This window comes from Ochotona princeps, chromosome 21 (genome assembly GCF_030435755.1).
Source record: "Ochotona princeps isolate mOchPri1 chromosome 21, mOchPri1.hap1, whole genome shotgun sequence".
In the NCBI taxonomy this organism is placed as follows: Eukaryota; Metazoa; Chordata; class Mammalia; order Lagomorpha; family Ochotonidae; genus Ochotona; species Ochotona princeps.
Genome location: NC_080852.1, coordinates 41,614,063 through 41,628,270, shown reverse-complemented (window position 1 = coordinate 41,628,270; position 14,208 = coordinate 41,614,063). Strand labels below are relative to the sequence as shown.

The 14,208-nt window shown below is 55.2% G+C and overlaps 1 protein-coding gene across 4 annotated transcripts in view; it reads left to right on the top strand.

Moving 5' to 3' along the window:
• The window catches only part of LOC101524153 (contactin-4), a 421,066-nt gene that overhangs the window by 308,393 nt on the left and 98,465 nt on the right, over positions 1 to 14,208 (top strand). For 3 of the 4 annotated variants that reach the window (XM_004581271.2, XM_058678776.1, XM_058678775.1), the window contains exon 7: positions 11,269 to 11,466. In XM_004581271.2, coding sequence (XP_004581328.2) covers positions 11,269 to 11,466 — 198 coding nt within the window. Of the gene's footprint in view, positions 1 to 1,925; positions 2,203 to 11,268; positions 11,467 to 14,208 lie in introns of those variants that run through there. The other variant, XM_058678777.1, reaches the window with a different exon arrangement.

Sequence of the window (14,208 nt, the reverse complement as noted above, 5' to 3'; positions counted from 1 at the left end):
AGGGCCCTGGTTGGGGGTGGTGGGGCAGGGCCCTGGTTGGGGGTGGCAGGGCAGGGCCCTGGTTAGGGGGTGGCAGGGCAGGGCCACTGAGCTGTCAACCGCCAAGAATCAGTTCTTGTTATTCCCAAACCTGTTTATGCCTGTTTTACTTATAATTATAGTACTGCATGAACTAACAAAATGAAGACTCAGAGGGAAATAATTTTCATTTCTACAAAAATCATGTGAAATTCCTTGGAAAATTTTCAAGAAAAACAAGTCGGTAAAAAGAGAAGTGTGGACAGTGCAGTTACAAAAGTGTCTTTAAATGAAAGACAATGTGGGAAGGTTCTCCAGCATGATTCTGTGCTCAGAGCTTTCAACACATTATTCTTTAGTGAGTGATTCCTTTATTGGGAAGTCAGAATTAGAGAGAGAGAATCTTCCGTTCACTGCTTCACTCCCCAGATGCCCACAGCAGCTAGGACGAGGCCAGCCAACACCAGAAGCCGGAGCTCCATCCAGGTCTCCCGCGTAAGCCCTGGCCCATCTTCCACTGCTTCCCCGGGCCGTTAGGAGGGAGCTGGGTGGAAGTGGAGCAGCCAAGGCAGGGACCAGCACCCATGAGGGCTGTCACTGCTTGCAGGTGGAGGAGTAGGCATTTCCTGACTCTGGCGACCCACTTCTATGCCATCAGAGGAAATGCAGCATGAAAACTCTTGTAGACATCACAAAACGAATATTTGGAGAAACCTTTGACGAAGGAATCTGCCTTTTTTATGCCCGTCTCTGCCAAGCAAATCTGTCTATATGACTGTCTCATACACCGCCTCTTCACATTCCAGTGCACCTGCTGCCCGTGCCACGCGGGTACAGCATCACACAGTAGGCTGTTTGCTCCCGCTGCTCCATCCTCCCTCTTGCCCGTCTGCATCCTCAACTTACTGACCAGCACTCTCTGCTCTGAATCTCATTACCGTGGCCTGTTTTTTCAGACCTGTGTCTTCCCCAGGAGAGCAGAGGCCAGTGTCGTGGAGGACCGGCTGGGCAGTGCCTTGCAGGGACTCCGCCAGGACCTTGGCCCTTTCCCGCTCAGAGACAGCAAAGGGCATGTGCAGTTATCTACAGGCAGGAGTCAGCCATGGCCCGAGATCACCCCTGGCTCACCAGGTTAAGAAGCTTACAGAGAGTGAAAACATATTGCAATCCCTACAAAGCTGAGCAGGTGTTTCCCAGGCCAGGCATGTCCAGGAGGGCCAGCTGAGCAATGCCTAGCTTGTCCCTTGCGACTGTGGTTGACAACACCAGGTGCTGCTTGCTGTGCGTGCCAGGCTGCCTACAGTTTTGCACGTCCAGCCGCAGCCCTGGCCTGCCGTAGCCCTGTGCCTTCCTTGATGAGGTAGCCATGCTGTTTGCAGTGCACTGTGATCTGTCTGTTCTGTGCTAACTCACAGTGGACAGACACCGATGGCCTGGGCAGCATCAGGGGCAAACAGAAGGCTGGACTTGGAGCCTGGCTTGCCAATGGCTGTCCCTCCTTGGCCTCGCTCCAAAACATTGGAAGAAACCAGCTCCTAAGACCTAAAGCCAGGGAAGGCCAGTTCACACACCTTTCCAGCCTGCGTGCTCTGACCAAGGCAGACGTAACCACAGAGCGAGTTGGAGTGGCTTACTGAAGACCATGTGGCCAGCAATGGGAGTCGTGGGTTGTGATTCAAGCAGGGAAGCCAAGTACCATGGGGCAGAGCCAGGACTCATGGGGATAAGGAAGATGGTTCATCTTAAATACAGTTAGAACAGTTTCGGAAGTCTGTCCCGAGGTACCCACTGGAGGCTGATTACGATTGGCAGTGCTCCGCCTTGCAGATCTGTTGTGTAAGTGCCATGTTAGCCAGCGTCCTCTTTTTGAGACGCCCAGATCCAACACAAGTGAGTTCACACTGTGTGGAAATCTGGTGGAAGCTCTCATTAGGAGCAGCCAGGCTTCAGTTCTCAGAGAAGGCTGTTAGGCGTCTGCTGCCTGTCTTGGTGTTGCTTTCCCAACCTGCGTCTCCTTTGGAAGCCAGCAGAGAATTTCTCCTACACAGTGATTCCAGCAAGCATTTCCAGATCAACTTGCACATGTTGAAGTGAGTCACATAGCCATGCTTAGCACAGTCATGGCAACAGGAAGGACTGTGGGTGGGCAGTGCTGGACAGAGCCAACTGACCAGGCATACACAGGTATGCTATTTTTGGTTGGGAGGAGGGGGCAACCTCACCCCCGACACGGAGAAGGGGTCCCGATGGAGAGCAGCAGTGAGGTCACCAGGCAGGAGAGGCCGAGGTCATTGGCAGGTGAGGTCTCCTTGAGTCAGACCGAGCTGAACCCAAAGATTCAGTAGCCTTTAGCCAGATCTGGGAAACCCAGTTGTCCCAGAGCGCCACACTCTCTTTGTGTCTTGCTACTTGCCCAGTGGAAGGAAGGTCCGGCATTGGAGCACTATGGCTTTCTGTTTGGGCTTTCCTTGGCCGATCACTGGAGCTCCAGCAAAAGCAGGAACCAGGAGTGCCCAGCACTCGGCCACCAAAGCTGGGCACAGACAGGTGAAAGGACGCGGAATGGTTGGGGCTTCCTTTATGAGCACATGTGGAGCCAGGGGTGTGGCTCTTCATTTCCCACTCTGGCAGGAACCACTGGCAGTGGAGGATGACGGGGTTGGTGCGGACACAGAGCAGCCACTGCCTCCACTGTTCCAGGTTCCAGGCTGCCTGGTTCTAGTTTTTCTGAGACAACACAAATGTGGGATTTTCTGTGAAATCTTTCCACTTGTGAATATCAGCCAGTTAGAAAGGATACTGTCTCTTCCATTTTCAGGGACTCCCAAAGGATAAGGAAGTGAGGGATGGCCCCGGGTGCCGCCTCTTTCATGGCAGAAGGTGACATAGGTGATTAGAAGAGTCACTCCTGGGGGTTCCTTAGGTGGGACCTTCCACCTGCACCCAGGGCACGTGACAGCAGGCTTGGGTGATGTGAGTGTGAGCGGCTGTTCTCAGCACATCCTCTCACATTTGTCAGGTATCTAGGTATTTCCTCCTATTTGAGCTTTTCCACCCATCAGATCACTTTGCAGATGCCCAGGACAACTGGAGAGCTGGGCAAGGAAAAGTCAGCCACTCCAGCCTCAGCCCTGTGGCCAGCAGCAGCCCTCATGCTTGGGCTGTTGTCACTGCCTCCGGGTCGCATCAGCAGGGAGCTAGGTCAGAAACAGTAGCTGGGGCTCAAACTCCATTCTGATCAAGGCTATGGTGCCACACACCTGCCCCAAGATCTTCCGAATGTATGTTAGCATAGTGTCTCAGGGTCCATCTGCTTATGCCAGTCAGAGGGGAGAAAAATCATTCCTATGTGTAAGTATGGAATTCTTGTTTAGCCACAAGAAATATGACTAGGGAATTTAAATCATAAAATATTTCCCATCTTGCCAGAGGCTAGACTCCCCCTCCCCTCCCAGGGGTTTCTTAAGAAGGTGTTTAAATCCCCCTTGGCATATTGGAGTAATCAGTAATGTTTACTGCTGCCATGGCAACACAAGATGTTGGCCATTGTGGTGGGCAGGCGCCTGGAGAGAGAGAAGCCTGTTTTAGTTTCTGAACACCTGTCCAACAGCCGGCGGGGTCACGTGGCAGGCAGCATCTTGAAACTGAAGAGAGGCAAAACCTGCTCCCAGCAGCCTGTGGCGGCGCTCTGGCGTTACTGTGGGTGGGGTCTGGAGCAGGTGGAACTTTCCATTTACCTGCACTGCCTGCTCAGTGCTGCCCTCTGCAGGCACTGCACACCCAAAGCACAGCGGCAGCTGTCTCCCAGCAGCCAGCAGTGAAGAGTGGTCCCTTGACTCTCCTCCCCCTCCCCATCCCTTCCACCTCCCCCATCCCGCATCGCCCTCCTCCTCCTCCTCCCCTCCCACATCCCCCTCCTCCTCCTCCTCCCCTCCCACATCCCCCTCCTCCTCCTCCCCTCCCGCATCGCCCTCCTTCTCCTCCTGCTCCCTCTCCCACATCCCTCTCCTCCTCCCCCTCCTCCACCTCCATCTTCCCCCTCCTCCTCCCCTCCCACATCCCCCTCCTCCTCCTCCTCCCCCTCCTCCACCTCCAGCATCCCCCTCCTCCTCCTCCCCCTCCCACTTCCCCCTCCTCCTCCTCCCCTCCCACATCCCCCTCCTCCTCCTCCTCCCCCTCCCACATCCCCCTCCTCCTCCTCCCCCTCCCCATCCCTCTCCACCTCCCCCATCCCGCATCGCCCTCCTCCTCCTCCTCCTGCTCCCCCTCCCACATCCCCCTCCTCCTCCTCCCCTCCCACATCCCCCTCCTCCTCCTCCCCTTCCCACTTCCCCCTCCTCCTCCTGCTCCCCCTCCCACATCCCCCTCCTCCTCCTCCCCTCCCACATCCCCCTCCTCCTCCTCCCCCTCCCACATCCCTCTCCTCCCCCTCCACCTCCCCTCCTACATCCCTCTCCTCCTCCGCCTCGTCCACCTCCAGCATCCCCCTCCACCTCCCCTCCCACATCCCCCTCCTCCTGCTCCCCTCCCACATCCCCCTCCTCCTCCTCCCCCTCCCCATCCCTCTCCACCTCCCCCATCCCGCATCGCCCTCCTCCTCCTCCTCCTGCTCCCCCTCCCACATCCCCCTCCTCCTCCTCCCCTCCCACATCCCCCTCCTCCTCCTCCCCCTCCCACTTCCCCCTCCTCCTCCTCCTCCCCCTCCCACTTCCACCTCTCAGGCCTAGGCAGCAGCAGGCACATGTGTCCCACGTGTGTCAGACCCCATGCTCATTGCCGTGGCTGTGGGCCTCCAGACCCTCACGCGGTGTTCTGGAGGGGCATCAACAAGGCCTGCTGAGCCTGGCAGAAAGCCGCTCTCCCATGGCGCCTTTTCCCATTGCTGCACACTTTGTCAAGGACAGAGCGTGTGTGCTAGGTGGTCTCATTTGGCCATCACTCCTACTGTGCGTTCTTTACACGTGAGGACACTGAGGCTTTGGGAGATTAAGAGATCTGGCCATGATCACAGGACCAGAGGGAAGCCACCTACAGCTTTTACAACCTCAAGATGTGAGAAGGGAGCAGCAGGCACAAATCCAGGGCAGAGGACTGCGGGAGCTGAAGCCAAGGAAGGAGGCGGGTGTTAGATACACCCCGGAGTGCAGACAGGCCTCTGGGCCTTTCCCCACACAGGAGAGGAGGGCACCCAAGCGCGAAGGACAAGCTGGGCAGCCGAGACAAAGGTGTTATACCCTCTGACGTGGGTGCTGGCATCAGCGCTGCTTGGGCCCTGATAGGGCAGGGAATGTTGGCCTTTGTCCATCATTGGCCCGTCCATGGCCTTGGCTACCTTCAGTGTGTGCCAGATCTCTGGCTGAGGTCACTGCGGTGTCCACCCACTTCCTGTCACCGCAGCAACCATCAGCAGGGAAGTGGGTCGTGCTCCCTGCGCATCCAGCAGGAAGTGTCGGTGCTTCTGGGTATCATCTGCTGCGTGAGCTTGAAGCAATCTCGTGGCTGTTCCCTGCCAACCTCCCTCGTCAGGCCTCCCCAGCCTCCCCAAGGTCCTTGCCCACAAAGTAAGAGTGGATTAGTTGTAACTTGGAGTTTTTGTGGCTTCAGTTTGTTGGCAACCTAGCACTGCACAAATGGAGAGTTCATTCTTGCGGGGCATTGAACATTGCTAACTTCTCATCAGTCGCCTTTTTCTCTCTGCTCCTCAGTTCCCCATAAAGGCAGACGTGATTATCTCCTCAAGATGAATCAAAGTGAATTAACCTAGGGGAAAATGATCTCAGAAAAATAAAGCACTCTACTGAGAGAAGATATCAGTGTGATATCTTTATGAGTCGCGCATCCTGACCTGCTGTGTTGGAAGCCGCGGATCAGATCTGAGTGATGTGATTCTCCATGGGGCTCCACGTGCCATTCTCCCCTGGTCCACGGCAACAGAGGAGCTCATGATGGTCAGCCAGCCTCTTTGCCGTTCTCCGTAGCTCTAAGTGTCAGTATCTTCATTTTCCAAAGAGAAAAGTGAGCTGTGGATGAGTTTGGTAACTTGCACATAGCAGAGGCACAACCAGATGACCAGCTCCCACGAGCCTGACTCCAAGTAGGCAGGCAAACAGATGGTGACTATGGAAGACATCCACGCAGCCCCTGGGCTGAAGAAGAAACCCTAGTTTGCTTCAACAGTGGACAGGCCGAGCTGGTCCCCCAGGGTCCTCCTGCCCCTGCAGCCTTGTGTGGTTTCTGTTTCTTGGTTTTGTTTTGAAAGCTGGGATTCTTCTTACGTGCCTTTCATTGTTGTATTGCCTTTCCATAGCTAGGGGAACCGTTGGGGGGCTGTGCTTGTGTGAGCTGGTGGCTGTGGGCAGAGGGGAGCCTGTGGGCAGGTGGGCTCCCAGGGCTCCCTGGGGAGCAGCAGTGAGCAGCCTTAGAACCAGGGGCAGAGCTGAGGCTGGGCTGGGCTCCTGGCACCTTCGAGCACAGAGGACAGGAGCCCATCTACCTGGTGGCTTTGGTTTTTTATTTTGGTGAGTTAATTTATTGTTTACTTATTAATCTTTAAATCCTGTCGCATGCAGCCAGGAGTATTTCCTCCAAGCTGATTTTTCAAGAAGAAGCCATCCCACATGGATGACTGTCAGCTCTGAGTTCACCATCCTGCGCTCACGCCAGCCCTGCAGCAGGCCCACAGGATCAGCTCTTAGAATAGAAGCATAGAGGCCCCTTTCATGCAGCAAATTATTAAAACCTCTGATTGGTTAATTCAAGTCATATGACCCTAACGAACCCATCACTGTGCCTTGGGAGATGGGGTGCTATGGTTGGTCCACCTCAGGACTCACCCACGCATCCCCTTGCTGTGGCCGTTGGAGGAAGGACAGCTGGGCATTACAGGAACCAGATGATGCAGCCCAACTTGGGGGCCAGCCACTGTGCTTTCATCTGGTGTCCACCACACCCCTCCAAGGCAGCACCTGGCCCTGACCCTTGCAATCAGTACCTTTGGCTTGGAAAAGTTGAAGAACAGACCACTTTCAGCTGGGGAGGGGGCTCCATGTCCAGTAGGCCCTCAGCCCCAAGGTTTCCATTCCTGATCTGAGTGGAGGAGCACCAAAAGCAAGGAGAGGTGCCCATGCATCGTGTTAGAATGAAAGCTAATTGCTAGTTTATGCTCAGAGCTTCAACACCGACTGTCTGAGTTTCAGATCAGTCTTTAGTTGAGGGGCATGTGGAGTTGCCCAGTGATCGTGCGCCAGGGTTGTGAGCTGGGGACGTGTGTGGGCACTGACCAGAGAGCTTGAAGCACAATTATTCAATTGACATTTCCACTGTTTCGTTGGATTTCCATCATTACTGTATACACATTGCAGTTCCCATGTTGAGTGATTCTCTTTCTCCCACAAGTTGCTTAAAGTAGGAAGACAGATTAGAATTATGCTGTGACAAAAACACAAACTAAGACATGGATCGCTGCCTGCATGGGAGACCCGGATGGGACTTCCGGCTCCTGGTTTCCTGGTCAAGGCTACAGCAGACCTTTGGAGGGTAAACCAGGAGATAACAGCTATTTCTCCTTTTCATATAAAAGTGAAGATGAATGATAAATACTTTCAATAAATAACAGTTTGTGGATTGTGAAAGGCCCCTTTGAAGAAGGGTGTCTTTGCTCCTGCTGGGGTGGGACTCAGAAAGAAGTTATGCAGAGCAAGGGAAGCGTTCCTTGACCCCAGCCCGCTGACCCCGCTGACCCCAGCCCACTCACCCCACTGATCTCAGCCCACTGACCCCGCTGACCTCAGCCCACTGACCCCGCTGACCCCAGCCCGCTGGAGGAAAGCATGTGGCGTTGCGTTAATCACCCAGTAGATGCCTGCGAGTGGACACTGCTTGATTGGCATCTTAAAAACAGTATCTAGGCATCCTCCGTGGTTTGTTCAGAGACCTCAGGGAGCCACTGAGGACAGTGCGGTGTGATGCCCGGCAGGTGTGGGGGCTGTGCTGAGAAAGCCGTGCCCGGAGTGCTCTGATGCCCAGGAGCACAGCGTTTAAGGAGGCCCAGCATCTCCCGTCAACAGACCAGCCTCCTGCATTCCCAGTGCCTTCTGCTCAGTTGTCACAAGTTGCTGATGGGATGGGAACTGCCTGTTGCTTCCAGAGCAATTAGTGTGTGGAAACTTATCAGATAGAATCCGGCAGGCTCAAGTAAGTAGGAATATTGCCTGAAAGTCCCCAAGGAAATCAGACGGCATGATGCTGTTTTTTTCTGTTGCTTCTCATGAGAACTTATTTTGTTGTATGTATTTGGCTTTATTTTTTTTGAATGTTGATCACATTTCACATAACCCGCAGGATTAATGCCTTTTCCCTGGCAAAAATAGATATGGGTTCTCTGGGAGATCTGACTTGTCTGCCCAGCGGGAGTGCCAGTGCGAGTGTAGCCAAAAGGCTGAGGGAAGGCCCTGACGCCGTTGGTTTTTTATTTTGTCCTTCCAGAAAGAGCAGGAGACACCAGGGTGGTGGAAGGAGCTCGCCCGTCATTGCTGCCTTAGCCTCATGAGGTTAAAGCCTCGTTGGGGTTTCACCCTTCCTCCCTGCCCCCGCGGCTGCAGTCCTCTCGACAGTCCTCCCGACAGTCCTCCTGACATCCCTCCCGGCCCTTGCTGACAGCCCTCCCGACAGCCCTCCCGGCCCTTGCTGACAGTCCTCCCGACAGTCCTCCCGACAGTCCTCCCGACAGCCCTCCCGGCCCTTGCTGACAGCCCTCCCGACAGTCCTCCCGACAGTCCTCCCGACAGTCCTCCTGACAGCCCTCCCGACCCTTGCTGACAGTCCTCCCGACAGCCCTCCCGGCCCTTGCTGACAGCCCTCCCGACAGTCCTCCCGACAGTCCTCCCGACAGCCCTCCCGGCCCTTGCTGTCAGTGCTGACACATACGCCTCACCAGGCAGAGTCCAAGCCGTGCTGTTTGCTGCCCAGAGGGTTGAGTGTCTCAGCTGTGGTCTCCCCTGCCTGGGAGCTGTCCTTTCACTTCACCTGGGCACACAGGCCTTCCTGTGCCCGTGTGCCAAGGCTCGGGGCACGGACAGCAGTGCAGCTACACGCAGGGGATGGAGGAGGCAGTCCAGCGCCGGGCTGGGTTGCGGGCCCGTGTCTCTCCTGCACAAGTCCTAGCCTCTCAGCTCCCAGAAGAATGAAACCCACAGGATCAGCTGCTCAGAGGCCGATCAGAGTTCTTTTCAGCATCACTGCTTGGGCTTTGGGCATCGTGTCCTCTGGATTTCCCCTGTCATTTGGAAAAGCACAAAGCAGTCCCTCCCAGGGACTTCAGCAAGCCTATAGCCACTAGCTCCTCCCAGGAGTTAAGGGAAACTCCTGCAGGCAGCCAACCCCAGTCGTCACCCCCTGACCAAGACTGCCCTTGCAGAAGTACAGCTTCCCCGAGTCTCCCGTCACCAATGGGGCGTGCACTGTGAGAGCAAGTGAGTTACCGAGAGTGTGGCCTGCAGCCTCCCTGCGCTGTGGGATCAAGTCCTCCGTGCTGCCGTGGGCTTCCCCTGGGTGGCTCTCCTCCTCCGGCTTTAACCTCACGAGGAGGAGCCAGGGCCTGGCTGACAGCATGCTGGCTCTTAACCTCGCCATGGGGTTACAGGAACAAGGAAAGAGGGTGTGACAAGCTGATCTGTGGACATGACTACTCCCTTGTGCCGTGACCCACAGTGGGCTGGGGACTGCCTGCCACACACACCACAAGGTTGAGGTCACTTACCGCTGGACTCCGTGGAAGAGTTAGCCCAGTCCTCCAGGCTGATTGGCACTCTCTTCCATGTGGCGCCACCTCGCAACCCTTTCTCAGGGCCATGCATGCATTCGGACTTGGGCCAGGCTGAGTCAGGACCCAGCAGGTGTGCCTTCACAGGTCCCCATGTAGCATCAGGCATGGTACCCCTTGCATACACAAGGTGGGGTTGGAAGCAGGGCCTGCGTCCGTTCACCAGTGTCTACCTAACTCTCCAGAGACATTCTCAAGTATGGCTGCCTCCCACAGTTACCCACGGCATTGTGGTAGAATAAATGCTTGTGAAAATAGTACTCATGGACCCGTCTCCCATACATTCCCTTTTTAACATAACAGCCTTTCCAAGGATCTTAGTACAGACATCCATCAGGCCACCACCCAGCGTGCATTTAGGGAGAATTCTCTGTTACATTAAGTCATCTCCCCCCAGAATGATGGAGGGTTCTGCTGCAGGTAGAGAGGGGCCTGGCGCAATGGCTCAACCAGCTAACCCTCCCCCTTCAAGCACTGGGGTCCTGCTGTGTACTGCTTCATGCCCTGGCTGCCCCGCTTCCCATCCTGCTCCCTGCTGGTGGCCTGGGAAAGCAGGAGATGATGGCCCAAAGCCTTGGGACCCTGCACCCATGTGGGAGACCCCGAAGAAGCTCCTGGCTTCTGGCTCCTGACTTCAGATGAGCTCAGCTCAGGCTGTTGTGGCAACTTGGGGCGTGAACCAAAAGCTGGAAGATCTCTCTATAGATCTGCCTTTCCAATAAATATAAATAAATATTTTTTAAAAACAAGACAAAACAAAAATAGAAGTTAAAAAGAGAATTTGGATGGAGAGTCGCAGACCAAGAGCCAAGACTGGATTGCGACTCTAGAATCGTATCACGTACTGGGGCTGAGGGTTTGGATTAATCTTTGCCTCTCTGTGCCCACGCTTCTCAGTGGATGGACAGCCATCAGATGCATGGGGCGTTGTGGTCCTCCATACGGATGTGTAGTGTTAGGAGCCATTCCTGCCCACAGGAATCCAAACAGCCCCGAGGTGGCTTCTACCATGGTGTATCATGGTGCTGGTCCCCATACGTGGCAAAGGCTGAGAACACCCCAAATGGTAATTCCCGGGACAGACCAAAGTCGGGCCCCTCTTGGTTCCCTCTCAGTGGGTCCTGTGGTTCCCTAGGGAACTCATCCTGTCGGGGAGAAGTTGAGCGGGGTGCCTTAGGGTGTGTGGCTGCCCTCTGCTTGCGTGTTGCAGGGCGGAGGGGTGAGGAGGGCAGCAGGGTGTCTGACGTGGCTGCCCTCCAGGGTGTTGCAGGGCGGAGGGGGGTGAGGAGGGCAGCAGGCATGTCTGATGTGGCTGCTGCCCTCCAGGGTGTTGCAGGGCGGAGGGGTGAGGAGGGCAGCGGGGTGTCTGACGTGGCTGTCCTCCAGGGTGTTACACAGCAGTCCGCAGTGAGGACTCCTTGTGCTTGCAGAGTTGAGCTATGCCTGGATCTTCAATGAGCGCCCGTCCTACCAGGACAACCGCCGCTTCGTCTCACAGGAGACAGGGAACCTGTACATCGCCAAGGTGGAGACTTCAGATGTCGGGAACTACACCTGCGTCGTCACCAACACGGTGACCAACCAGAGAGTCCTGGGGCCACCCACGCCGCTGATGCTGAGAGATGACGGTGAGTGATTCCGGCTCCGTGCGTGTGGAAAGATGCTGGCAGCGCCCAAGTCTTCATTGTTTACCCTGTGTGAAAACAAAAACCACAAATCCGTTTTGGAAAACTAATTAGAAATCTGCTTCTCGTCTCAGCAGAAAGGAATGTGGGGTTGGGTGCATGTAGGTAGAACACATTGTGTTTCTCATCTCTCGCTCTTTGTGTGCGCATGCCGAGTGAGGTGTGAGGTTGACCAGGCAGCTCAGGAATCAGGTCGCACTGGTGCGCATGTCTAGGGATGAATTCCGAGTGATCCAGAACAGTTCTGACTTGCAGCCCAGAGGCCTGGCTCCTACCTGGGGCAGTGCAGAACGAGCAAGGCACACTGAGGCATAACGTCGAATCTCTGCTGTGAACAGACACGCTCAGCGGGACACGTGGCTTCCCTCCAGGCACCGCAGGGACCCGGCAGCACATGGTGGCCCCTGTGTCTTGAGCCTCTTGTCTGGAACTCTCACTCTGTCCTTCCACGATGCTGGGCAACTCTCGCCTGAATGTGTGTGGATTCAAGGCTGACATTAACTGAGCGTGTGGACATGGGAAAGCGCAGATCCGTCGAAAGGAGGAGGTGGGCGGCTGTGCCCCCGGAAGCTGCGGAGCGGGCTCTCCAGGCGAGAGGCCCCGTTGACGTTGGGGAAGCGCGAGCCCCTCTGACCTCTGCCACCGCGCACTCAGGCCCACTGGTGTCTCCTGTCTGAGCTGGGGCACCTGGTAGAGTGGAACAGAATGTTTCTCGCTGCGCTGAGAGCCAGCCTGGGACCAGCAGCACAGAGAGCAGCTGCCTCAGAAGTCAGACAGGACACAGCAGGGCTTCAAGAACCCTGCAGTTGTCGGGAACAGCCCGGGATGGCAGCACCCTCTGCCTGGCCCTCGTGCTTGCCTCAGCCTGCCTGGTGATGACAGATGCTCCGTGGGAGGGCACTTTGTCGCTAAGCAGCTCAGGCTCACTCCCCCGCAGTGCATTCCAAGTGCAGAGTAAAACTGGATAGCGTCTTCCCTGTTTAGTCCCAGAGAACGTAAAACAGACATTCAAACATATCATGAGGCACAAAACAGGTTAGTCAATTAGCACTCGTCTGGAGGTGAGATGAGAGGGGCCTTAGACATAAAAAGAGATCGCAAAATGAAGTTGACGTTCTTGTCAGAGTCTCTCCTGCAAGAGTCGAATCGATGGAATTACTGCTCCACGAGATGTAGAATCGGATGGGTGCGTGCTGGACTGCGTGTGTAAGATGAAGCACACCCACAGTGCCTGCCCCTTCTCACGCAGGTGGCAGCACAAGGGCAGTCTCTCGTGACAGCAGGTGTGACCCCCGGGCTGGTTCTCCCAGAACCCCGGTCACTTCCCTGCAGTGCTGGGCTGCAGGTGGTTGCTTCTGTCCCACGAGGCCACAGGGAACCTTGTCTCAGGTCCTGGGAGGAGCAGGACATCTCTGTGGCAGCATTTGCCAGCCCTGCCCCCAGCACTCCACAGGTCCGTGGGACCCTGTGTCCTCTGGGCCCATTCCCTCAGCACAGTGGTGGACAGCTGTGGGCGGAGTAAGTGGGCTCCTCGGCGGGAAGCAGCCCCACCTCTCGTGAGCAGGGTGCCTGTGTGGGTGTCACAGCCTCCCTGCGCTTCCTAATGTCCTCAGTGACAGGGGGATGACAGCGCCTGCCTCTGGGAGCTGTGTGTGCATTCAGTGACAGTTGTACTAGCACACAGACAGTACGAGGTGTGTGCTGTATGACCGGTTGTACTGGCAGACAGTTCCAGGTGTGTGTGTTATGACAGGTTGTACTAACAGTTCCAGGTGTGTGCGGTATGACAGGTTGTACTATCAAACAGTTCCAGGTGTGTGTGTTATGACAGGTTGTACTAACAGTACCAGGTGTGTGCGGTATGACAGGTTGTACTAACACTGCCAGGTGTGTGCGGTATGACAGGTTGTACTAACAGTACCAGGTGTGTGTGTTATGACAGGTTGTACTATCAGACAGTTCCAGGTGTGTGTGTTATGACAGGTTGTACTATCAGTTCCAGGTGTGTGTGTTATGACAGGTTGTACTATCAAACAGTTCCAGGTGTGTGTGTTATGACAGGTTGTACTAACAGTGCCAGGTGTGTGCGGTATGACAGGTTGTACTGACAGACAGTTCCAGGTGTGTGTGTTATGACAGGTTGTAGTAACAGTGCCAGGTGTGTGTGTTATAACAGGTTGTACTGACAGTGCCAGGTGTGTGCGGTATGACAGGTTGTAGTAACAGTGCCAGGTGTGTGTGTTATGACAGGTTGTGCTATCAGACAGTTCCAGGTGTGTGCGGTATGACAGGTTGTACTAACAGTACCAGGTGTGTGTGTTATGACAGGTTGTACTATCAGACAGTTCCAGGTGTGTGTGTTATGACAGGTTGTACTAACAGTACCAGGTGTGTGTTATGACAGGTTATAGTAACAGTACCAGGTGTGTGTGTTATGACAGGTTGTACTATCAGACAGTTCCAGGTGGGTGTGTTATGACAGGTTGTAGTAACAGTGCCAGGTGTGTGCGGTATGACAGGTTGTACTAACAGTACCAGGTGTGTGCGGTATGACAGGTTGTACTATCAGACAGTTCCAGGTGTGTGTGTTATGACAGGTTGTACTAACAGTACCAGGTGTGTGTTATGACAGGTTGTACTAACAGTGCCAGGTGTGTGCGGTATGACAGGTTGTACTATCAGACA